Raw genomic sequence first — 25477 nt, 5'->3', positions numbered from 1 at the left:
GACAGTCAAAGTCCCTTCAAATTCTTCATACCTAGAGGGAAATTTTCTGGCACCTCCCAAATCAGTGGATTTAAAAAAGAAGCATCATAGAGGAAAGTATCCATGAGAAGTTCAGTAGATGGTCAGAAGTAGAGAGTTTTGGACCAAACAGGTATTTTACCATAGCAATGCACAGAAGTCATCTGAATTTTCACAGAGAAAAAAGAACTGGATCTCAAGATATTAGGATGCCTTTGGAGAGGGGTGGGGAAAAAATTATGTAAGATTTGAACCTTGGGATTGATATCTTGAATGAAAAGTAGGACTAGGGGTGACATGATAGCACTGTTCCAATATTTGAGGGGCTGCCACAAAGAAGAGGGATCAACCTATTTTCAAAATGCACCAGAAGCCAAGACAAGAAACAATGGATGGAAACTAATCAAGGAGACTTGATTAGTGAGTGGTCCATAACTGGAGGTCTTTTAGAAGAGAAGGGTCTCTTCTTGCTTGAGCAGAGGATTGGACTAGAAGTCCCCCAATGTCCCTTCCAACTCTGTTATTCTGTTATTCTAAATCTTATATACTTAATTATGTTACAGGAGAAGCTGATTTTCTGCTTTAATTATGATAGTTTATGTAAAAAAAAAAGAGTAAATATGGACGGTGTGCTTTGAATTTCTGCCTGCAAGCCCTGTAATCTGAGTATTGATTTTGATTAAAGGCTGACATTGTGGAAACCTGAAAAAAATAAAATGGCTACTTTAATGAATAGCAGAGAAGTTCTGTAGGTTATGTAGTCAAAATATTTTTCTATTAAAATTGTTAACTATACACAGTCAAAAGAGCTTTTACACATAAAGACCTTTATTGTGTAAAATATAACAATAGAATGTCACAATTCAATATTGTTTAAAAGAAAACCCCATTTTAAGCAGGTTTACAAGTTGACAGTATCTAGACAAAGTGTCTGATTTAGCTGCTTAGTGCTTTGATCTAATTAGTGTTTTGGTGAGAGGCCTTCAGAAAATGCAGGACTACAAATTTGGAAAGTTTAAAAAGAAAACTGTCTGAAAGAATGCAATGCCATGTCATTTCCATATTGTGCAAAAGAAAATTACATAAATTTGTCCATAAATCCACAAGAGTCAAGCTTGACTTAGGGAAGATCACTGATTTAATATTAGCAGCTCTTGCTCTTTATTTTCCATTCTTATTAACAAGGTATTTTCTTTATTTATGTGATGTTCCTACTGCCTGAATTTATTTGAAAGTTTACCTAAATACTGCTTGAGATCTGATATTCTGTATCACATATTGCAGCCAGATGGCAGTGTGGCACCATGTTCAACCAAAGAACTATTTTTATAAGATACAAAACTAATATATCAAATTAGAAACTTTTAATAGCAGGGTTTTTAAAAAGTAGCTTATTAAACAGGAAAACACAATTAAGGATAGTGAAATCTATTTTTATAGAAGAAAAATCTATCTAAATATGTTTGTTAATTATTGGCTAGATACTTATTATGTGAACCTAAGAACAAAATTAAACTTTAATTACATGAGTGGCCCTGGTGTGCTGTTTTAAAATGAAATAGCATGCTTAATTGCTCATAGCCATGGCATAAATTAAAAAGTGGCCTTTCTCTCACTCACCTTTGCTTCTGAAGAAGAAAAGAAAGAAGAGAAATAATTTAATGATTTAAATCTAGATTTGAGCAAAATAACACTTCATTTTGGGATAGTTGTATACTGTGCTGCTTATATAATCCAATTATATTTCCTTGAGTAGATATTTATTCTGCCAATATCAATTTACAATATTTGTTAACACATGTTAGTAGGTCTCTAAAACCAATTTGGAAATACTCTAAAACAAATTTAGACTACTAGGGTATTCTTTATTAGAAGTGCAAGATTCACCAAGGAAGAAACCGCACTAGTAGTATTTATTCCTGGAAATCAAGAATAGGGGAGGGCAGGGGTGGGATTCAGCCGGACTGGTAGTTGCGACCTGTGGGCTCGCCCCAGCGCTATGTACACCCACATTACACCAATTCTCTGTGAGCTGCACTGGCTCCCTATTGGTCTCCGGTCACAATTAAAGGTGTTGGTTATTACCTTTAAAGCCCTACATGGCTCAGGGCCAGGGTATCTTCGAGACCGCCTTCTACCGCATAACTCCCAATGACCGGTAAGATCCGAACAGAGTTGGTCTCCTCCGGGTCCTGTCAGCTAAACAATGCCGGCTGGTGGGCCTGCAGGGGAGGGCCTTCTCTGTGGCTGCCCCAGCTCTCTGGAACCAGTTACCTCCTGAGGTCCGGACCATCCCCACCCTATTGGCCTTCCAAAAAGCGGTGAAGACCTGGCTTTTCTGGCAGGCCTGGGGCGGTGATCTCATTCTTGCGATCCGGCGAGATCCGGCCATGAATGGTGTGAATGAGTTTGAATGTTTTTAATGTTTTTAATTCTTAAATGTTTTTTATAATGATTTTAAATACATTGTGAACTGCCCTGAGTCTTCGGAGAGGGGCGGCATACAAATTGAATTAATAAATAAATAAATGCCATCCTATTTAGCCGTGTTTTTTAAGCACGTGTGGAAGGTGCACAAGCAAAGCAAGCGTGCGTGTGCACTCACATATTCGATTCTGGGCGAACCAGTTGTTAAATTATGTGAAGCCCAACTCTAGGGGAGGGGATAATATACCATGAAAATCTAACCATGGTTATGCTGTTTTTATGTCAGGCAGTATAGCTTATGATAAAATATAGATTGTAAAAATGCAAATAAGAGTAATTAGCATTGTAGTCTACTAATTCTTCAGGGCACCAAATCAGAGACATTGCTCTGAACAGTTCAAACTGATGCTATGTACTAAAGGAAAAATTTCTATGTTTAACCACAGGAATGTATGGAATATGTATACATCTATGAACATGTATTTCTCTTTGTTTTAACTCCCATAATAGGAAATATTATGTTACTATAATACACTTTACAAATAGGTTATTCAACATTATTATATATCAAAGAAATTCTGAAATATGTGTTTTGCAAAAGAACACCTATAGTCTGTACTAAGAATGACCGATTTCCAAGTTATTTGCTTTGCGACTCATTGCAGAAAAAAAATGATATGACCTACCTTTCTTTGAAACCTTTTTTTTTTTCACTTCGCAGTGGGAGAAACTGCAGATGACGACAAGTGAAAGAAGAAAAATAATTTGCTCAGTCACATTCCACATTATTGCTATTACCTGTGTAGTTTGGTCATTGTACGTATTGATAGATCGGACTGCTGAGGAAATTAAGCAAGGCAATGACAATGGTGAGTATATTGATTATTTTCTACTTTCACATTATGCTACTTGCAGAATCACTAGGATATATTTCACTAAGTACACACACTCAAAACATAATAGTGGATTTTATTTGCATATCCTTTCTGTAAAGATTGATTACCCAGTATAATTAGTTCTGGAGCAACATGATTTTAATGATCGTATAAACATATGTTCCCCTCTTTTCACAGAATCCAACACTTTAAGAATATCCCTTACATTTTAATGAAACCAAAACATTACCTCTTATAGACCAAATAAGTAGTTCCAAACAGGTATTTAATGGCTTCTAAGGATGGTATTTCAAGGAAATTAGGTCTTGAACTCTTTAAATAGAAAATGTTATAAGTTTCCTTCAAGTTGATTTTCTGATCGTTTCATGTCCATAAAGTTTTTTCGGCAAGAGTTGGAAGTAATTTGCCATTGACTTCTTCCAGGATTTGTTTTCTCCAAGACCTACTATTCTCTGGTGGCTTCTCATCCAAAGCTAACCAACCCTAATCTTGTTGCGTATCCATACAAAGTTGGACAACTTCTGCCATCAGCTGAGATCAAGGATGGAAACTTGCAAGAGAAATCAAAATAGAAACAATAAATAAATGATCCTATATAGTTCCCAATCACAACTATAGTAGCAGAATCATGCAATGCAAATAATAATATCCTGTCTGTTTCATGCAAACACTGACTCCAGAAAGATTCTGTGCTTTCTGTACAACGCGCTGTATACTGTAACTATTTGCAGAATCAAATATTGTTCCTCTATACACAATACTTGCCACAGGAAAAAAGTATCTGTATGCGTGGCAGAGGCCTGAAGACCAGCTGGCCAGCAGGAGGCGCATGCATGCGCGGCGAAGCTGAACTGGGGCGACGGCTTGCGTGCCCACAAAGAGGACGCTGCATGCCACTTCTGGCACGCGTGCCATAGGTTCGCCATCACAGGACTATATTACTATACTACTTATTATTAGCATTGGATTAAAATTTCTCATCTTGAGTAAGGATTCCACAAGGTGCATAAATGACTTTTTTTAAAAAACTTAGAGCAAGTGCTAGAAGTAGAATGTATGTATCATTTAAAATAATTCATCCAATTTTTCTTGTCAGCTTAGATTGCCTTAATCTTTCATACATTGACAACCAGATCTGTGTTCCGTTTTGTATCATATAACATTCATTGTAAATTGTTCAGGTTCACAGCCTACACAACATGGCATCTTAGGAACGTAAAGCTACAGGCACATTCACTGCAAGCATTCCATATTAATTAATCCATAAAAAGTAGTAAACAATAAAAGGAACATCACACAAAACTTGACTTACTCTTTTCAATCTTGTACCATACTACCATCATTTATTCTCAAGTATGCTTTGCTTCTATCATATAACAGTTCTACTACACTCAGCAATTAACCTCCCATTCTATATCCATGTAAAACATTGTATTATTTAAGCTTACTAAACCTAACCAATTATAAATGTTTCCTAAAATTGAGACATTTTTCAGTGACTGCTAAAAAGCAAAAATCTGCAGATGAGCAGCCTAAAATAAAGCTGCGCTGCACTTCCCAAATGATGTTTCTTCTTGCCTCTTGTATTATTTCAGACAGAATTCTGCCAAACTCCTTGCCAAGTACACTTAAGAAATTGTGCATTCATTCAAATCGGGTATTTCTTTTGACAGGTGCATAGGCAGTTGTCACAGGCACTAAGCAAATCTTACAGACACTCCATAAATAGACCACAGTTGAACAGTTATACAGTGACAGTCCATTTTTGCAGACTTAGTTCTCACATAACCACCAATCATTGACAGAAGTTATGACTATGCCGAATAGGTCCTCAAAGTTACGGCCATTGCAGTACCCCCATGGTCACATGATCAATATTTGGGCACTTAACAGTCTGCCTGCATCTATGATAGCAAGGTACGCTTCAGTTCACCTCATCTACCTCTCCCCCACATCTGTTATTTTGTCTTCCCTGCATTCTGCTGCCTACCTCTACCATCCCCAGCTGCCTTAATCATCATCTTCCCACTGGTGACAAGAGGTGTCTATGCCAAGAAGCTGTTGGCCCATTGTCAGGTCTGGTTCAGCATTGTGGAGATCTCATGCAGCCTTGAAAAGCTGCTGCTGCCTCAGCTAGGCACATCTAGAAATGGGAGGAAGATGGTGAATGTTAACTGGGGTGAAAGTTATATAGTGTGGGATGACAGGGGTAGGTGGTAGAGCAGGGGTGACAAATTTGATGTCAAGCGCGCCTGTGGTAGCCCGACCACTCAACAAAAACGGGCTCCCAAGCTCCCATTTTCGGCTGCAACAGCATCCTGCACCGTCTGCCAATGAAAATGGAGCTTGGGAGGGCCGCCTGTTACTCCCGAGTTCCGTTTTGGCTGCCACAGCCTCTGCAATCCTCTGCCAATGAAAATGTAACTCTGGAATGCTGGCCGTGGCCCTCCCAAGCTCCATTTTCGGCTGTGACGGCTTCCTTCAACGCACTGTCAATAAAAATGGAGTTTGGGACGGCCAACCCTGGCTCTCCCAAGCTGTTTTCGGCTGTGACGGACGCCTGCAACCCTCTGCCAATGAAAATGGAGTTTGGGGAGCCCGCATGCAGCCCTCTTGAGCTGTTTTCACTGGCAGAGGCACTGTGGGTCGGTTCTTCGCAGTTTCCAGGGAGGCCCCATGGGCCAGATTTAAGCACCCTGTGGACCAGATCTGGCCCACAGGCCTTGAGTTTGACGACTCTGTCAAAGATGAAGAGCTCAAGGCAACAATAAAGCAGAGATGGGGGAGTGAGGGGGAATTTGAAGTGGAGATGAGTGTGGTCAAGAGAAGCAAGAGGTCCTTGTCTAACAATCGCAGCTGGGATTACCAGAACTGCCATTGTTAAATGATGCAGTCACAATAACTTTCACCTACCACTTCACTTAGCAGTGAAAATTTGTGTCTTGAATGATGTCATTAAGTGAGGACTACCTGTAAAAGATAACTTTTGTCTTTATATGAAAATAGTAGGAAGTGTGCTTCTAAACCACTCAGCAAATATACTTGATAGTAAATACTAGAGAAAGCGATATAGTCCTGATCAATTTAACATTAATTTCTTTCTCTCTCTCTCTCTCTCTCTCTCTCTCCCTCTCTCTCTCTCTCTCTCTCTCTCTGTTTCTCATGGAAAGGAGTCCTAGAATGGCCATTTTGGACAAAATTGGTTGTGGTAGCCATTGGATTCACTGGAGGCCTTGTCTTCATGTATGTACAATGTAAAGTCTACATTCAGTTATGGCGAAGGCTGAAGGCTTATAACCGCGTGATATTTGTTCAGAACTGTCCAGATACTGCCAAAAAACTGGAAGAGAAAAATTCTTCCACCATTCAGAACACTGAAATTAAAGATACTGTTGTGGTTCCAGTATCACAGACAGATACAAACTCTCAGCAAATAGAAGAAACTGTTCCTGATGTCATGCCCGTTTGATGGAAGTAGCATTTCTTTGGGAAACAAAGCGAAATGTTTCTGTTAGTACAAGAAGAAAAGAAAATCAAATCCACAGATTATATTTGAAAAAAGAACAAACAAAAAATAGCAAGGAAAATTGGTACTAAGAAGCTGCACATTACCTCTGAAATGTGACTGAGAAATGTTTTTTCACCTTTCTTGCTAAGTACAATTAAAAGTGGAAGAAGATAGAAAAGCAAAAACTTATAACAGGCAAAGGACATGCCAACACTACTATTGATGGCTTAAAAGAACTGCATTTGCAGAACTTCTACTTATGTTCTGTTTACAAGAAAAAAAATTTTTGTGTGTATTTGCTACTATGGTCTTTTTGCTAATTATTGTAAACTTGAGCGGGGGGGGAGGTCAAACAAATTTTTAAGGTTCTTATAAAGGTATGCATCGAAGCACAAATTATCTGATAATGTGATATTTAATGCTAAGGTGATTACCCTATAACATTTCTGTAAAAAAAAACACTTATTAAGTAATAATGGATTTTGAGTATTTGTAAACTAGAATATTAGAAATATTTTTCTTGGTCAACCATAGACACAGAAATAATTAACAGCAAATTTCCTGACAAATTGCTAAATTCATCTGGAGCAGCAACTTAGTTTGTAGTTCTTATATAGTAGAATATTAAAAATTTCCTGGCCACTGTAAGATTATTCTTCCAAAGGACAATTCATTAAATTGGAGTATTAAGACACGAAAGTACTTTTGTTAACAAAAGGCTTTATAATTTCCAGTATCTATTCATTAGGGTGAGAAATATTCAAAAAAAAAAAAAAAAAACCCCAAAAAAATCCCACCCAAAAGTTACAGCCCAATGCTTTGTTTAAAAGATAGCCTTGAAAAAGTCAGTGGGGACAGCATTCACATTATGACAATATTTCTTCAATGTGAACTTAATTGACAATGTATATGCAGTAACTGCTATATAAGAAAGAATTTAACAGTTAAGGATTCAGTAGTTCATTTGATACTATTATTTTAATATATTAATATAAAATGAGGTATGATTAAATAAGATACTTAAAGTCATATCAATGTAAGAATGCAGCCTGCAGGGATCCAAAGAAGAATTTGGCATCCCATTTCAGAAGTATTTACCCAGGAGGCTTAAAGAAAGTAAGATATTTACAGAAAAATAAGTATCTTATTTCTATCACTGTTATGCTTGTTGACTGTATTGTGAGTTGTGCCCAAGTAATGTGAGTTAATACAAGAAAACAGTAATAAGGGGAGCTTATGATGAAAAACTGCAATTGGTTATTTCTAAAAGAATTATAATTCATGCTGCAAATTTTAAAAAAGAGTAAACTGTCCTGACATAATTATATTTGTTTGTTCATTGAGAAATTGCAAAAGCAGTTAACTTCACTAAGATAAATAGGTATTTTCTCACTTGATGTCAGTAAATCAGAGTTGTTACCATTATCAGAAATCTAGCTTGGTTAAAAACATATTAACCATAAAGTTAATATTATACAATATGATAGATATGACAAGAATTATAATGCTGGAAAGCTTTCTGAAATGAAAACTGGATAACTGAACTGTAAACGAAGTATTTTAGATAAAAGAAAAAATGCCATTACAGTATTTTGTGGTGTTTAGACGATCCCATAATTTAATGCAGATAATGGGACAGATGGAAAAGAAGTCAGGCCACAAGCTGAAATCAAATTAAAACTGAATGGTTTGCATTTTTTTTTTCTAAGCAACATATAGAAGATCACGATGTAGTTTGGGTTATATTTATAATTTGGAGTGATAACTTATGTTTCTTCTCCAACTATAAATATTTATGATATTACTATGCTTTGCATAGAAGATCACTATGGCATTAAAAGCTGAAAACTGAACTTATGCGCAACAAAATGCACTTTCAGAATAATACTGCAATATGAATTTATTATCATTCTACTAATGTTAATGTCAGTCCAGGCAGTTATTTGCCCGGCTGCATATTTTGCAGAGACCATACAATGTAGCCCATACAGAGCAACATTGTGTAAAAGGATTATCATGCATGTGACAAAAGGCAAATGGCTATTCATATATTCAGCGCCAGTAAAATACTACGGTAGATTCATAGAAATGTTGGCATGTTTATATAGCATGATGCATTGGGAGAAAAGGTCTACATGATTCCCATACCAAGATTTAGAAACAACTTATCATTATGCCAGCAACAGTTTTAAACCAAGATTTGTTTTGGCTTAATTCCATAGAATCTAGGGAATTATGCTATTTTAAAACATGATTCACATGGAAACAGGTATGAAGCTTTCAGTTGTATTTAAAAATTATATTTGTACCACAATTTGCAATGTGCCATCTTTTTATGCTGTCTTTTTTGAGTACCAGTTAAAGTGTATTACAGATACCAGAAAAAAATGTGGAATATTATCGTCCTTTAAGGGGAAAAACCAATTTTTAAAATTCCAGTATTTTTTGTTTGTTTGGTTGGTTGGTTGTTTTATTCTTAGGCAGCATTCGATTCCAAATTATCCTCCTGGCTATAAATGTAAAATACTATTAGTATAATTGTTACAGGTGGAAAGCAATCAATAGCAAAGGTCAGTATTCCATTGTTGCACAGATCCCCATTTATCTGAAAATTATCTCTCAATTTCTGAAAACTGCACTGCAATCTATGATGCAAATATTTTATTATATATAATCATTGGACTTGCAAGTTTGTTACTTGTTTTACCCAGTTCTCTTTGGCAAGAGCTTTTGTGGGTGATTTGTGTATTTAAAAGGTTCTTGGGGTGAGAAAAAAACCTAATTGTTGTGGAACAAATTTGTATTTGTAATAAACAGATGACTCTTAACTGGCTATAAATTATTTATTTTTTAATAGAAACTAATCATGTTTCTGTTATGTATTTCTATTATGTATTTTGTATTTCCAGTCTAAAGAACTTCAGAACTCGAGTCAGAAGTTTCAAACTTGAGGAGGATATCATTGCCTTATCAAATGCCCTGCGCGTTTTAAATAAAAGCTCAGTCTAAGTGCTTCAGATTACATTTGATTAAGCGAGAAACGGCCTGGTTAAAACCAAATGTAGTCCAGTCCTTTTCCTGAGTAACAGTTTAACTCAAGAAGAAGAAAAAATCAGGATTGCATTCTCTTTCCCCATTCTTCAGGAATGTAGTTTAATGTCAATTCAGTAGCCTGAATATGTGCTTCAAAATCTGATTTGTAAATCAATGTTAAGGAACTTTGTTTTAAAAAGAGATCAGTACCGAAGTAGAAAGCCCACTAGTAGATTCTCTGAAGCCAAACTGGTGAAGTCAAGTTATTTGCTTGTCCAAAAATTAGTAATTTTGAATTATGAAAATATTACAAGTCTGTAGAGATTCTCAGTCATCCATGTCGCGGTTGTCCCAAAGGGACTTTTTCAGGAGGCAACTGGACTTTCTTGGGGGGTTTTTTTCCACTTCTCATCCCAGAAGCTTCTTCAGCTCTCCATTCCCCATTCAGCTCCATTCAGAGCTAAAGAAACTTCTGGGATGAGAAGCGAAACATCTTCAAAGAAAAAATGAAAAAAGTCCAGTTGCCTCCTGAAAAAGCACCTTTGGGAAAATATTACAAGTTACCACATAGAATGTTACAACTAAAGGGTCAGATCCAAGAAAGAAGGCAGCTTAAATATACTGGTTAGCATGCATTGTTCAGTACTGTTTTAAGCCCATATTTTACTCTTTCCAATCTTATTTTATAGCCTATATTTTATTCTTTCCAATTCAACACAATATTGTAAATAAATTAAATACTGGGGCACACAATTATGTATCTATGTATGCTTAGCAGGAAAGCTTTTTGTAAAAAGAAAAGAGCTAAATGTGGTGTGTTAAGAAACGGTGAAACGGTTCCTCCCATTATGCATTTTTACTGTTTGGAAGAGTTCATTGGGGGGGAGGGAAGGAATCTTAAGCTTTATACAAAATCCTTAATAGTACCTGCTCAGGGGTGGGTTCTACTTACCTTTACTACCGGTTCCCATCGTGCCCCCGCGCGCTTGCTTCGCTCGCGCACTCTTCTATGCATGTGCAGAAGTTTTTGCACATGCACAGATCACCTATGATGACGTCCAGGTCAGTGGGCAGAGCCTCCTGCTGGTTTTACTACCAGTTCTTGCGAACCAGTCCGAACCAGGGTCAACCCACCACTCTACCATTTCTTAATCCCAACTTCTCAAGTGATGTTATGCGCTATCTGGAATAATGCCAGAATATACTACAGAAAACATTGCCACTCTTGGGGTATGGAAAGATGCATTTAAGTTTACCCCTAAAAATACTTTGCTCCTATTGTAATGACAATCGGATCAGTACTTTCTCTTGAAGAACAACAACTAGGAAAAGATAGTAGCTGAGGTGCAAGATAAAAATTGGACTTTTTTTTCCCATGAGCTTTAAATCTGTTGTTTTGTTGCATTTTATGACTAATTAGAATGATTAATTTAGACTAATCAGAATTTAGTTTATCAATATAATATCAAGTATTTTTATGAACCTTACACACATTGCACAACGTTTTTTAAAAAGACAATGCAATATTACAAACTGCAGTATAAATTGTCATAGTGATCAGAACTGCAGGTACTCATGGTTGATTGAAAGGAAGGTTTCTTCTTGCTGCCACAGACAGTTAAAACACTGGCTTGTCAATCTGTTTCAGATATCCCAGCAATTTCTCTTTAGTCTACTCCTGTGCTGCAGGCAATTCATTTTCAGCTTCAACAATTGCTTTTTCCATTCTATTGCTACAGAGATCTTTACTGGATAACTTTCTCATTTTAATATTCGGTAGCTTCTTCAGATCACCATCCCAGTCTCTGGTAGAAATGGAAGAAAATTGGCAAGCATTAGGTGATGGAAACTATAATATTTATGTTGGCGATTATCATTGTTCCTATTTAAAACAAAAAAAAATAAAAAATACTTTGATTGGAAAGGTCTTTGTAAAATAACCCTGGGAAAAAACCCACTTAATTGAAGAGATTTTTTTAAAGACTTTACTGAAATTCCTATGATGCAGGAAATACAGGAAAACTATGTATACTCTAAAATAGGCTTACAATACTTAAATAAATATAACTCCCATACCAAATTAAAGAAAAACAAAAATATTCTGGGTCCAATTTATATGTAAAATGTTCTACCTACTTTATAAACTGATCCTACCTATTGTAGCCTGAGGAAGGTATCTCAAAAGAAAATTTGACTGCACTATCAGAAATTTTTTTGCTAATACAACCTTCCATCTCTGTTTTTCAATTAATTTCTTCCTGGGTTTTGTTAATTGGGACAGAAATTAATGTGCACTGCTTTCTCAAAGCTCATCAGTTTCTGCAGCTGACTTCTTCTAATATGCAGATAATCCAACCTTGGAAACCTCTTGAGATTATGCACTAAGGGCTAGGCAAAAACCACTGATGTGTCCTGTAAATTAATTTCTTCCCTCCACATGTAATCAGATGCAGAGTGGAAATGTAAGAAAAACTCCAGCCATAAAAACATCTCAAAATCTTGTGTAGTTGGTTTTTCACACTGATTTCAAGGAAACCTAACTCCAACCACAGGCTGATTTCCATTCCAGTAGAATTTATCATTGGAATACTAGGAACTGAAATAAGGCAGAATAGGAATGTAAAAAGTCCACTATCGGTTAACAGCCTCTCCAAATTTAACTATGATCTTGGTTTGTTTGTTTGTTTGTTTTTTTACAGATTTCAAGGAAGCCTAAACTTCAAGTAGGTATTTATTTTCAAAGTAGGGTTTCCTATTAAATTTTTCCTGGAAAATAAAATGAAGCAAAAAGGGAACGTAAAAAGCTTACTTTCCATAAACAGTGTCTCTGAATCTATCCATAATGTTTGTTTGTCTCACTGATTTCAACCTTAACCCTAACCCTAGGTGGATTTCCATCTAAATAGATTTCCTCAGGCATTGTGTCAAGCAATTAAAGTAACATCAATAATAACATTTTAATTTTTATAAAAGTCTAATACTAATAAAAGAAAAAAATAGAGAAAAAGGCAAAGAGATACAAATATATAAACCGTCAATTTTCACCTATCAGTTTACTTCTGAGTTATAATACATCAATTGAATATATTGTTACACTCAAATGATAAATTCCCATTTTATAAAGTAATATTCTGTATTACAAGGAATCATAATACAATATGATGTTTTATTATTTGAAACTGATATGATGCATGTCATTGTTGGAAGTAATCTAGTCTGTTCATACTAGATTACTTCAGATTAAAAGACTGTGTCCTCTTAAAAATTAACAGAAGTTATGCTGGAGTAATGTATCCCCACCCGTCCCATTTGGGGGTAGTTAGACAATAACTCACCTGAAATATCGAAGATGTTTACAGTTTATAATGTCAGGGATTTCTGTGGAAAGAAATTGAATCTAGATCAACTAATAGATTAAAAGAAATGAAATGAAAAGTTTAGTGATCTCCAACTGTCTGATTTTGTGATTGTAGTTGAAAGAGACTAAATTATCTATTTATTTTGCTCACTTTAGAAATTAAAACTGATTCATCAAAATATCTTATTTCAAATTTACAGGATACCCCAAAGAATACATTCAAAAGGTTGGCTATTAGTTTTACTTCGTTAGCAATGTAAAAAAAATCTGATCAGCATTTACCCATATGATTTGGTCTTCTGAATCTTTGGATTATTTCTGGAATAATAGTTCAATGTGTAGATTCATATGAAACATTTTTTGTGTTAAAGATATTAGTATGTTAAATTATATCCCCAAACTTTGGCATTTGACTGATCAGTTATGGCTGTATCAGGCCATCAATGCTAATTATTTTGAGGATTTGGAAAAACAGTGCTACAGGTAGTCTCTGTTTATAACCATTCATTTAGCGACCGTTTAAGTTACAATGGCTCTTTAAAAAGGTAAATTATGACCAGTCCTTGTACTTACAACTATGATAGCATTCCCACAGTCAAGTGATCAAAATTTGGATGATTAGCAACTGGCACGCATTTCCAATAATTGCAGCACCTTGGGAAGGTCGTAGGATTGCCATTTGCTAACAAACAAAGTCAATGGAGGAAGCTAGATTTGATTTTATTAACAACTGCACGATTTAACAACTGCGGCAAATCGCCTAACAACAATGGGCAAAAAAGGTCGTAAAATCAAACATGACTCACTTAGCAGTCAACTTTCTTAGCAGTGGAAATTCTGGTCCCATTGTGGTTATAAGTCAAGGACTACCTGTATTCTTGATATTAAACTGGGTTCACAAGAAGTGTGACTGACTCTTTTTGAAAAAGTAATCTTATTTATTAGTCAAAAAATTGACTCAATATATTTTTCGGTGGTATATTTTCTAATGTTAACGACTCATTTAAAAATCTATTTGACATTTGATCAAAGTTTTACAAATATAAACAGTTTCCTCATTTCTATTAAGTTTGTTTGCTTGTTTGGTTTCGTTTGTGTAGTTTTTCCATATATTTATTTCTTTTTTGTTTGCATTTGTTCTATTCTTTATGTAAAACTTGTTAAAATAAAATATTTAAATTTTTAAAAGTGCAAGAGGCACATCTTTATATAGTGTTAGAAAACCTGGTGACAAGTCAACAAGGAAAAGATCTCTCCAAATTTTAACAATAGCATAAGCATTTTGTTAACTTGTTAAAATAAAGTTTACGATAAACTTTTTCCTAAGTGTTGCTCTCCTCCATTATTAAATTTCTGGTTTCAGAAGTATTAATTCCAGGCATCACACCATGTTCTATTTGATGGAACTTGCGGTTGGATTACAAAACTAAATTACATCCCAAAAATCCAAGTTTGCACATATCTGCTTATCAAGCTTCAAGTTGCTTCTAAAAGAAATGGGGTTGGACTAAAAATTTATTCCTGGCAAAGCAGGGTAATTCAGTTGCATTCAGAAATTTATCCATAATTCCATAAATTACAGCTTTCGAATTTTAATATCAATCTCTAATATTTCAAAATCAAGATCTGTCATGTCTCTTTTTTAAAAAAAGAGAGTTATTGGCATATAGGTCCAGACAGACTTACATGAATCATAAACACTGAGAATTTGCATCTAAATCAGATTGGCTTCAATCATAAGAAGCTCAAATTGACAGAAAGAAATGTTATCACTCTCCTCTGGATGCCTGTATTTGTGTGTAGATTATGTACATCCACTATATTAAGTACTTTCTCGGGAGAAAATTGTATTTGCAACAAAGAAAAAAAAATTACATGATATGCTGCCATATCAAAGATATTATTTTAGCCAATTAAGCAACTTTAATCAATTAGTCTAATTTAATACTTAAATGTTTCACATCAAATTTGGAAAAGCACCTAATTTTTCCACACAAAACTATAATTAACTGATAAGAAAAACTAATGAATTGTGAATACTGGGAAAGAAAGGGAAGTCACACCACTGGTCATTCCTTCTCAATAAAAGACAATAGAAATACTATGCATTTTAAAGATTTGTCAATATAACTTTTCATCTTACACTACCATGTCTAATAACACCGCCTAGCAGTATAAATCATTTTTTTCAAAATTAGAACCAAGTTAACCAAGAGATATGCAAATGATTATTTCTCCTTAAGTATTTCACAGTAAAAAAAAAGAAAAAGTGAAGTCGACCTGGGTAATTTGAATACCCAGATAAATTATACATACATAAAAATGAATATAAATGAATAAGCTATAGAGAGAGAGATGCAATACATATAGCATATCTACTGTTAATTTTAAGTTGTTGCCATGTCAAGATTGAAGAATATTTCAGATGCTCTTTATGAACATGAATTTTTCATGTAAACTTATCTAAACTTGAATCAATTCATCGGAAACAATGTTACACTGACCATCTATTATTAAAAAGTCTTCCACCTGCATCAAATTAACTACCACAATTTGGAAGGGTTTACACAGATTACCAACCTGCACATTTCTTCAGTAAAATAAGTGATTTGAGAAGCTGGTACCTGAATGTCAAGCTCAAGTAAAGTCCAACAACATACAGACAATAAAGTATGAATAATATATGAGAAAACAATTAACTTTTATTTACTTCAGAAATACAACACACATGTTACACTGTTCTTTTATGCAGAGTTCTTATATTTGGGGAACATTTTAATAACAGATTACTTTTTATCACAGCATACCTATGCCATAGCCTTCATACTGCTGTCTTTCACGTTCCATGGTCTGCTTGATTACGGTTTCCCTGGAACTGTGTTGTCTGGACTGTCTGCCTTTAATGCTGTTGTGCAGTTCAATCTGCTCCAACTCATCACGAAATCGCTGCAAATAACTAAAACACAGTAAACAGGCATTTTAGGAACATTGTGGCGTTTTTTTAAAGTAATACTTGAATATTAAAGAATAAAGAATATATACAAAAACACTGATATTAAACTAAATGTAAGAGGCAAGGTTCTCTATCTTAATGTCATCACCCATCCAGATTTTAAACAGCAATCTGATAACAAAAGAATAGCATAGCTTTCTTTAGCCAAGAAATGATTTTTAAAAAGCAGAATGTATATATTCACTCAAACTACTTTCTGTATGTTTCAAACCAGGGGTGGTATTCACCTTCGCTACCGGTTTGCAAATGTGAGCGTGCGTGCTCGATTCGCTCACCCGTACCATCTCCGCGCATACGCAGGGCCTTCCGTACATGCACAGAGCGCCAAAAACGAGACGTAATGACATCTGGGTGGGTGGGCGGAGCTTCCCGCAGCCGCAGCTACCGGTTCGCCCAAACTGGATAGAACCGGCTGAATACCACCGTTTCAAACTAAAGTTGCTTTTTAATTTCAGCTAATATTTAAAATAAATAGGTTTATTTACAAAATCCAGAAACAGGATATTTGAGACTAAAAGTGTCTTCAATAATTGCCTACAAATAGTATACAACAGGTATATATTATTCCAGAAAAACAATTAGATTAGAATAGTTAATTTAAAGGTTTCTAATTACTTATGATAATTAACATATATGAAATGTTAAAATTACACTGCATGAATAAATACTAAAGATGGCATTTACCAACAATTGTTCTAATGCACCACACAGAACAGGGTATTGTTTTGATTTTGAAAAACATAACAAGCAGGTAAAATTATGAACATCAACTCAACATTCTTGTTCCAAACAAAGAAGACTTAGGTCATTTGCTGTAAACCTACTTCTCTACTAATTCAGAAGCTTCATTTTTTGTGTATTCCATTTTGTCAGGATCAAGGTGACATTGAAACCAAAGCAATTTTTCACCTACAAAAAAAAAAGAAAAGAAAAAAGACCAAAAGAAAAGTTTAGTTCATTGTGATATTCAATATTTCTGTAAAATACGACAGGAATGTTAATTATTCCAATTCATTAATGAGTCCAATACATTAAAAAAAACTGTTTTTAGCTTCTGATCACAAATATAAAAAGAAAAAAACCACTTAAAACTATGAAAAAATACCACATGCATATGAAAAAATCTATGATTTTTGAAGTACATTTGTTTAATGTAGGCACAAATTCACATGGAATATTATACAGTTATATATTTCTACATGTACAATAAACATCAAAACAGTAAGATATTTGTAAAATCTATAAAAATGTAAACAAAACGAAAAGTTTAATAATTTCCTCTTCCATCTTTGAAGTTATTGTTTTCATATTTGCTTGCTTCTAATGTTAATAAAAAGGTAAAACAACACTAAATTATTAATCCCATAAAATAATGAAGTCTACTACCATTGGAAATTTCCTTTCATACGCTCAATGAATTTCTAAGTAAAGCAAAACTTCTACATGATACAAAATTAAACACATCTTTCTGCAAATCTGAACCCATACTGAATTTAAAATTTAGGTGCCATTTGTTTACAAATTCAAAATAAGAGTAAATACAGAAGATACAAAAGTTTTGACAGGAGTTCAATCAGGATTTTGCCCCAAATCAGCTTCAAAGCATTTGCCAGGACCAGTAAAGAATATTTACTTATTTACTTATTACTTATTATTTTAGGATTTTTTTCCCCCATTCTTATTTATTATTTATTTTATTTTTATTTTATTTAATTTGTATACCGCCCTTCTCCAACAGGACTCAGGGCAGTGAACAGCCATGGTAAAACATAACATATAAAATTTAAAAGCAATTTAAAAAGATTAAATAATTTGGCTATCCAATTAATCAGAACTCTTCTAGTTGAATGCATTGAGATCAAGTGGTAATTTCAGGCCTGGGATTATGATGGTCATTATAAAACCCTCACCTTTCTTGTCTGTAATTATTTTATGATTGGTTTGAAGGCTTGTTTTATTTCAGTGCTTCAGCTTCAATTTCTTCACCGTCAGTAGAGAATTAACTGACCACAAAAAATGTTGCTACAGTTGCCTAAACGCTGGGCAGATTTGCAAAACAGAATGCTGCTGAAATGTTTAGCTCATACTAGAGTCCACATGTCCAACTTTAACAAGGCCTTTTTTTAAAGATCAAATGTGGAAAAGTTATCCAGGTCACTCTTTTGGTTTGTTGTTCGTCTATTTCCTTTAAATTATTAAGACATCTCCCAGTTTCATTTGTATATCCAATGCAGCATCTTTTTCCACAAGATTCTTTTAGCCTGTCATTTTTAAATCCACTTTTAAATCAATCTGTCTTGTCCACTAAAACTTGTTTCTCTTCCATAACCTCTTTCTGTCTATAATGCCAGACAGGTATGAGACCATTGTTTTAAAATATCCTTCACTACATCCAATGTTAAAGTACTTTTTTATATTATTTTATGAGTAAATCAAATGTGTTCTCATTTAATTGTAATCTTTAGTTCTTTCTGGTTCCCTTTAGTGTTTAGCTTTCAAAGTCCCATCCTTTCATGTTTCTTTTTTAAGAATTCAAAACAACAGCATTTCCCCAGGGAAAGGATTCTTTAATTAATTTTGAAAATCCTATTTCAAGTTCATTTGGACCTTCAATCCATTTGTAATTTTCCAAAATTCATGTTTTAATCACCCTTTTGCTGTATATGTCTTAAATTTATATTTAAAACTTCCTTTAAGGATTGCATATTGCTGTAAAATATGTAATTGCACTGGTTCCTAATGACTAGAAAGCAGTTAAAAAGCATTTTGCAAAAGTGATTATATTGATGTTTGTTAAAATTTCTTTAGTTTCTTTCTCATATGCACAATTTCAAAGATATAAGCTTTATATTTAAAGATGAAAAGCTAATAGTTACTGTATTTTTCGGTGTATAAGACGCACCGGAGTATAAGACGCACCTTAATTTTGAGGGAGGAAAACAAGGAAAAAAATATTTTACCTCTGCCTACCAGCATTTAAGGTGGCGCCGCCCTCCTCTTCCTCCTGCAAGCGAGAGGTGCAGGGACTACTCGCTTTCCCCCAAGAAGACCCCTAGCATGCTCTGGGGGGAGAGACAGAGCACAGCCTGAGGAACAACCCTCCCTCTTCGGGACAGTGTGGGGGCGGGAATCTGCCCAGCAGCTTTGGGGAACAAGGCGGGTGCCACGATTTGCGGCTGGTCACCCCTCTGGCCGCGCTGACTACACTCCACAGCAATGTGAGGAGCTGCCGCCGCCACTGCCTAACCCTCTCTGCACTCAGGAGCCAAGCCGAGCTGAATGGGAGCCCCTAAAGGGAAACGTTCCTCCTGAAACACGGTGCACTTTTTTTTGTCTCTGCACACTCCCCATGTTTGGAATCGGGAAGGGGATCGCGGGTTCGGGCGGCAGACATGGGGTTGTGCAGAGACAAAAAAAGTGTACCATGTTTCAGGTGGCGGATCTGGCCAGGAGGAAAGAGAAGAGTCTGCTGAGAAAGAGGACGGGGGTGCGCGTCTCTGCAACGTGCAGAAAAACACTTTTAGGCGTCAGTGCTACAATCTCTTTCCCGAATCCAAAGCACTTCCCAGTTCCCCGCTGCACATTGCAGGGGAACTGGCCGCCACCTGAAGCGCGACTCTTGAGGTTTGCATTTTGGAATCCGGGCAGGGATGGCTGGAAAGGAGGAACGTTTCCTTTTAGGGGCTTCCATTCAGCTCGGCTTGGCTCCTGGGCACAGAGAGGGTTAGGCAGCGGTGGCGGCGGCTCCTCACATTGCTGGGGAGTGAAGTCAGCGCGGCCAGAGGGGTGACCAGCCGCAAATCGTGGCACCCGCCTTGTTCCCCAAAGCTGCTGGGCAGATCCCCCCCCCACTGTCCCGAAGAGGGAGGGTTGTTCCTCAGGCTGTGCCCCGACCCAGATCCCTGCCGCCTGCAACTGGCCGAAAATGGCCGAAGGGTGGGGGCCGGCGGGTGGGCGGGGCTACATTCGGCATATAAAACGCACCCAGATTTTCACCCCCTTTTTGGGGGTAAAAAGGTACGTCTTATACACCGAAAAATACGGTAAGTTGAAGTTAAAAAACTGATTAAAATTCTCTTTTAAAGAAAGTTAATAAATTATGCAGAACTTTCAAATGTTATAGAAAATACTATTTAAAAAATCAGAACTGTATAAAAGAAGCAGTATTCCAAAATTCCAAGTAATAGTAGCGTAGGATATCTAATGTTAAACTGAGTACATAGTTGATATAAAGTTTTAAAAAAACGTATTAGCCCTGGCTAGAACTTCTTCCAAGAAAATACTTAAAAGATATGCAACCAAGATTAATTTTACAAAATCCGAAAATATAAATTACACTTACCCACAATGCTGAGCCGAAGGGCTTTTTCATTTTTCAATCTGCAAAAAGAAAAAAATACTACAATGTATTTATTTAATAACTTTATATTCTGTTGCAATCTCATGACATATTTAGTAGTTACAATAGCACAATCTAACTTCTAAAATATGTATAGCCAATTGAACAAAATATGTAAATATTTTTACAAAAACTATCTTTCATTGATATGTAATTACAGAAGCAGATGAACCATTTTGCTCTGAAAGAGAAGGAATCTGTTTAGCAAATAAAATACCTACTTTATTTACCAAGTGAATCCTTATCCCTAAACGGCAAGCAAGTGGATTACACATAAAGATCTTTACAATATATATTTTAATATCTGCTTTAACTAATTATTCCCTATGGCACACGAAAGCTCTGAGATTACACAATCTGATATTAAAACATTTGAAAAGCACCCCAAGCAATCATCTAACTCACATTTTACCATGTTATAAAGTGATTAAGATGAGACTTGCTGACAATATTGTTGAATTCCAGTTTATGAACCCTTTAAATACTCTATATTCCTATATAAATATAACTTAAGCATGATCTATTTTTCGTATGTCCTAGATAAAGAGAACATAAATAAATAAGGTAAACATTATACTTGTACATTTATTTATTATATCTAATTATAATGCTAATTATATTACACTGGCATATTTCTATGATATTACTCCCAACAATACCTAATGAACAAATGACTTATTAATTATGCCTCAAAATTTAAGGGTTATGCAGAATTAGACAACTGACAAGATCAGAAAGTTAGTAGATTAATGAACAGAAGGGAAAATTTTAGGAATACTGAGCAAATTCTTTTATTATGAAAATAAAACATATTCCTATCTGCTGTGTGAAGATACAGTGACTTGCTAAAAACCTCTTCTCATTAGAAATTGTCAGGAAAGGCAGCAAAAAGACTCCTGCATGTCTACAAGATCTCTTACTGAGATGAAACAGCACCAGGAACAAAATGTGTTCTTATTATACCACTGAGGTTTTTTTATTTTAAATGAACAAAAAGCACATGGTGACATAGCAAATGCTTTGGAAGAAAAGGAGAAAATCTGGAGTCCACTCTGCATTAATTTAAGATTAAGTTCTACAAATCTGCCTCTAAATATATTGCACCAAAGTCTCTGACAAATATAACCTATAGGACACTAATATCTCATGTTATCATAAACCCGAGATTTAATACTAATACATTTTAACATATAATAGTGGCTATAACTTTTATTTCCAAAACACCACAGCAAAATTGTTTAAATCACCGGTAAAAAGATAATCTAAAAGTAGGTTTCAAAGTGAAGGTTTTATAATATAGTATTGCATTGTACAGATGGAGGCAGAAATGTAGGGGGAAAGGCAGGCAATCCAGACGTGCCGTATGAGCTGCGGGAAAGGCAAGAGTTGATGGGCCAGAGCAGATGGGTGGACACGGGAGGCTGGTCTTTGTGCCACTTGGCTTGCCGGCGGCTTGCACGCACCATCGGGATTGCCTGCCTTCTGCCCCATGCCTCTGACTGGGTCTTATTTTTGGAGGAACACGGTAGTAAGATTAATCATGGTCAATATCACTGCAAATGATGAGAGATCTTAGAACTGGACAGTAATGGATTGCTATCATTTGTGCTTATATGTTTATGTCATCCTTAAATAAATTGCCAGATTAGTAAAATAAAGGTAAAAGTTTCCCGACAGTTGTATCCGACTCCAGGGGGCAGTGCTCATCTCCAGTTGTTAGCCAAGGGAGCCAATGTTGTCCAAAGATACTTTCATGGTCAAGTGGCCAGCATGACATGGTCAAGGCATATGGAACACTCTTACCTTCTCACCGAAGTGGTAGCTATTTATCTACTTGCATTTGAATGCTTTCAAACTGATGGGCAGAATCTGGGGCAGCTTTCTAGCTGATAAGCTCAGCATGTTTAACTACCGAGCCATCAATACTTCTAAAGCAAGAATATTATCCCAGATACCACTCAACATTAGGAAATATGTAAAAACTTACTTTTCCTTTTTAACCTGTTTGTGTGCTTCTTTTGTAAGTTGAGCCGCTTTTCTGCTGTAAGGATGGATGGCTTTCTTCTCCTGCTCCCCTCCTTTTGCTTTGGCAGTTTTGGGCTGAAATAATGAGTCAAATAATAAAAGCATTTAATAGAACTACTTCAACTACTCTCACCTGAAACGTAACAAAAATAATTATTTAACTTTCAAGCAACAGTCAACATCTACCATATATTCATAACACTTAACTATAGAAGATTGTTATAGGGATCTTATTTATATTTTTCTGTACTTCTTTTCAAAATAAAAGAGGCCTTCTAAAAAAAATTATAGAAATCAGGACTGTTCCTAAATTATTATCAGACTCTATACCGATAATCAACTGATGTATTCTTTCATTGTAAGCTCATAAAACTACCAGTTTTTTTTACAGCTTTTGTATGTCTTTCTCATTGGCAACCTAGATGTGGCTTTAGGAAGCATTTTAGCTTTAATAACCAACTACAAAAAGAATGAAAGATGAATGCATTCTAACCAAAGAACTCAAAAAGAATACTTGAAGAAGTGATAAAAATGCACACAAGGAAAAGTAAAATAATCAAATATTTACAATATTTTGAATATATAATTTAGGCTGATAAAATTCCACACGTAAAAAATCAGTGATATTTAATATTACTGTTTAGTTTAGTTTACTTTATTGTCATTGCACATGGTACAACAAAATTAAATGCCGTCTTCAGTGTACATTATAACTATAAAAATAAAGACACAAACATACATCCTTTACATTCTATATAATTGAAAACCCGATATTGCACTGTACCGTAGAATTCAATATAGTTATTGCCCTGGGAGAGAAGCTGTTTTTCAGCCTATTTGTCCTTTTTATTATCCTGTACCACCAATAGTTCCAAAAAAGGGTGCCCAGGATGAGATGGATCTTTAAGAATGTTTGAACTTTCTTAAGGCAATGGAAGCTATAAAGCTCTTCCAAAGAGGGGAGAGGGCAACCAATGGCAACGTCTGGGCAATGACGTTGACCCTCTGGAGTGCTGTCCTATCTGCCGCTGTGCAATTGGCAAACCATACACAGGTGCAGTAAGTTAAAATACTCTAGGTTCCAGCAGTTAATATTATGGTGGTGCGATGGCTCAGCAGTTAAGACACTGGGCTAAATAATCATATATACTTTTTTTTCCCAAGCCCTACTGCAAACACCCAGATAGTCCAGGAGGTACACTCCTTTCTATAAAACTGCCTTTTCCAATACAGATCAGCATTTGAGTGCTATAGACATCAGCAGAGAGTACATCCAGAAAATGTCACAACTTACATATTTGTGTCAGATGTCAGGACACATGTAGCTAATCATGACTTTGCATGATATCACCATATGCAGATTTTCACCAACATACTGATGTTGCCATATGTACACTGCCATCAGCATATTGATAAAAGAATACCCCAAACTGTTGATGAACTTGCCTAGTAGTTTCCTGTTATCATTAAAAAAGAGCCCTGGTAGCGCAGTGGACTAAACTACTGCTGTTAAAGTAGTACTTAGCTGCCAGCCGCCTGCAATTACTGCAAGTTCAAATCTCACCTGGCTCAAGGTTGACTCAGCCTTCCATCCTTTCGAGGTAGGTAAAATGAGGACCCAGTTTGTGAGGGCAATAAGCTGACTTTGTATAAAATAGAACACCGTTCGGGGGGGCCAAAAGCCCTACTAAGCAGGTATATACAAAAGTATGAAGGCTATTACTTAATGCATTGTAAGCCACCCTGAGTCTCCGGAGAAGGGCGGCATATATAAATCGAATGAATGAATGAATAAATAAATAAATGTAAATGGCACTTCACAAAGGAAACAACTGCACCAGCTGACCTGAAGTAGAATTTAAGAATTTCCATTGCTATCTTTAATATGTTTACTCTGAAATTAAGTAAATAATTGTCAAGTGGTAAGATTGCATCTTGTTCACCATAATGTTTGAAATATGTTAAAAACAAATAATTTTCAATTCAAGTGCATTTTAGTTTGGTTAAAACTAAACAAATACGCTTTGGCAGAAAGTTTGTGGTTACTTAAAGCAAGGGTCTCCAAGCTTGGCAACTTTACAACTTGTGGACTTCAACTCCCAGAATTCCCCAGCCAGCGCATGCGCCAGATTAGTAAAATAATCTGCGCTGGTTGAGGAATTCTGGGAGTTGAAGTCCACAAATCGTAAAGTTGCCCAAGGTTGGAGACCCTGACTTTAAAGGCTATCGAAACCCCACCGTATCTGTTGCCGAGTCTACTGCAGTAAATGACCGTTTTTCAGCTCAACTCGAAAAACACACCCCACCCACCAACATTAAACAATCTAAGGCTTTATGTCGGTTTTTCACCGAATCCCCTGCACCCCCTGCACCTCACCATATTCAGGAGCGAAAAGCAGGCGCGTCTCTTTAAAGGGCAACCAGCTTCCACGTGCTTTTTCTGAACCCAGGCGAGTCCCACACTTTAACCCTTCCGGCTGGATCGACAGACACCCAGTAGTTCCGTTCCGTTCCAATAGGACCCCCGCGTCTTTATTGCATCAAGTTTAGTAAACACGTGGGATTAATTCCTCTTCCTAATTCGGAAAGGGGCGTTTACGGGGCGTATAGAAATCCCTTCTATAAACCCTGCTAGATTAAAATAAATCTGAGGATGAAGCTGTGTGTCGCTGATTCCTTCCGCTGAAAAAGGGTAGAAATCGCGGATGTCTCCCGAGCATGTTTATTTAGCAAATGAGCAAAATTACTCTTTAGGAAAAGAATCGATTGATGCGGCCGTTGAAAGGAATGCCACGTAGGG

General features: G+C 35.9%; 2 protein-coding genes across 4 annotated transcripts in view; one reads left to right on the top strand and one right to left on the bottom strand.

Annotated features, from left to right (window-relative positions):
* The window catches only part of MARCHF1 (membrane associated ring-CH-type finger 1), a 135967-nt gene extending 126290 nt beyond the window's left edge, over positions 1–9677 (top strand). For all 3 annotated transcript variants that reach the window (XM_087874893.1, XM_087874891.1, XM_087874892.1), the window contains 2 exons: positions 3167–3314; positions 6512–9677. In XM_087874893.1, coding sequence (XP_087731019.1) covers positions 3167–3314; positions 6512–6810 — 447 coding nt within the window. In that variant the 3' untranslated portion in view covers positions 6811–9677. The remainder of the gene's footprint in view (positions 1–3166; positions 3315–6511) is intronic.
* A 1650-nt stretch (positions 9678–11327) lies between these two features.
* Positions 11328–25260, bottom strand: TMA16 (translation machinery associated 16 homolog). Its single transcript, XM_034411432.3, has 7 exons — positions 25055–25260; positions 22640–22752; positions 20596–20633; positions 17078–17162; positions 16048–16196; positions 13218–13260; positions 11328–11687 (listed from the first exon to the last, which is right to left on the bottom strand). The coding sequence occupies exons 1-7, from the start codon at positions 25055–25057 to the stop codon at positions 11555–11557; spliced, it is 564 nt and encodes a 187-aa protein (XP_034267323.2). The 5' UTR covers positions 25058–25260; the 3' UTR covers positions 11328–11554.
* Between the last annotated feature and the right edge of the window lie 217 nt (positions 25261–25477).

The sequence above is a fragment of the Pantherophis guttatus genome, chromosome 8 (genome assembly GCF_059756535.1).
Source record: "Pantherophis guttatus breed Tessera chromosome 8, ASM5975653v1, whole genome shotgun sequence".
NCBI classification, from domain to species: domain Eukaryota; kingdom Metazoa; phylum Chordata; class Lepidosauria; order Squamata; family Colubridae; genus Pantherophis; species Pantherophis guttatus.
This window is presented reverse-complemented; position numbering and strand designations above follow the sequence as displayed.

Excerpts from the sequence above, each read along its gene's own strand:
- TMA16 (XM_034411432.3), bottom strand. Across the intron at positions 16,197-17,077 it reads GCTTCTGAATTAGTAGAGAA|TTATTTGCAGCGATTTCGTG; the intron begins GTAGGTTTACAG and ends ACTGTGTTTTAG. Across the intron at positions 11,688-13,217 it reads AAACATCTTCGATATTTCAG|AGACTGGGATGGTGATCTGA; the intron begins GTGAGTTATTGT and ends CATTTCTACCAG.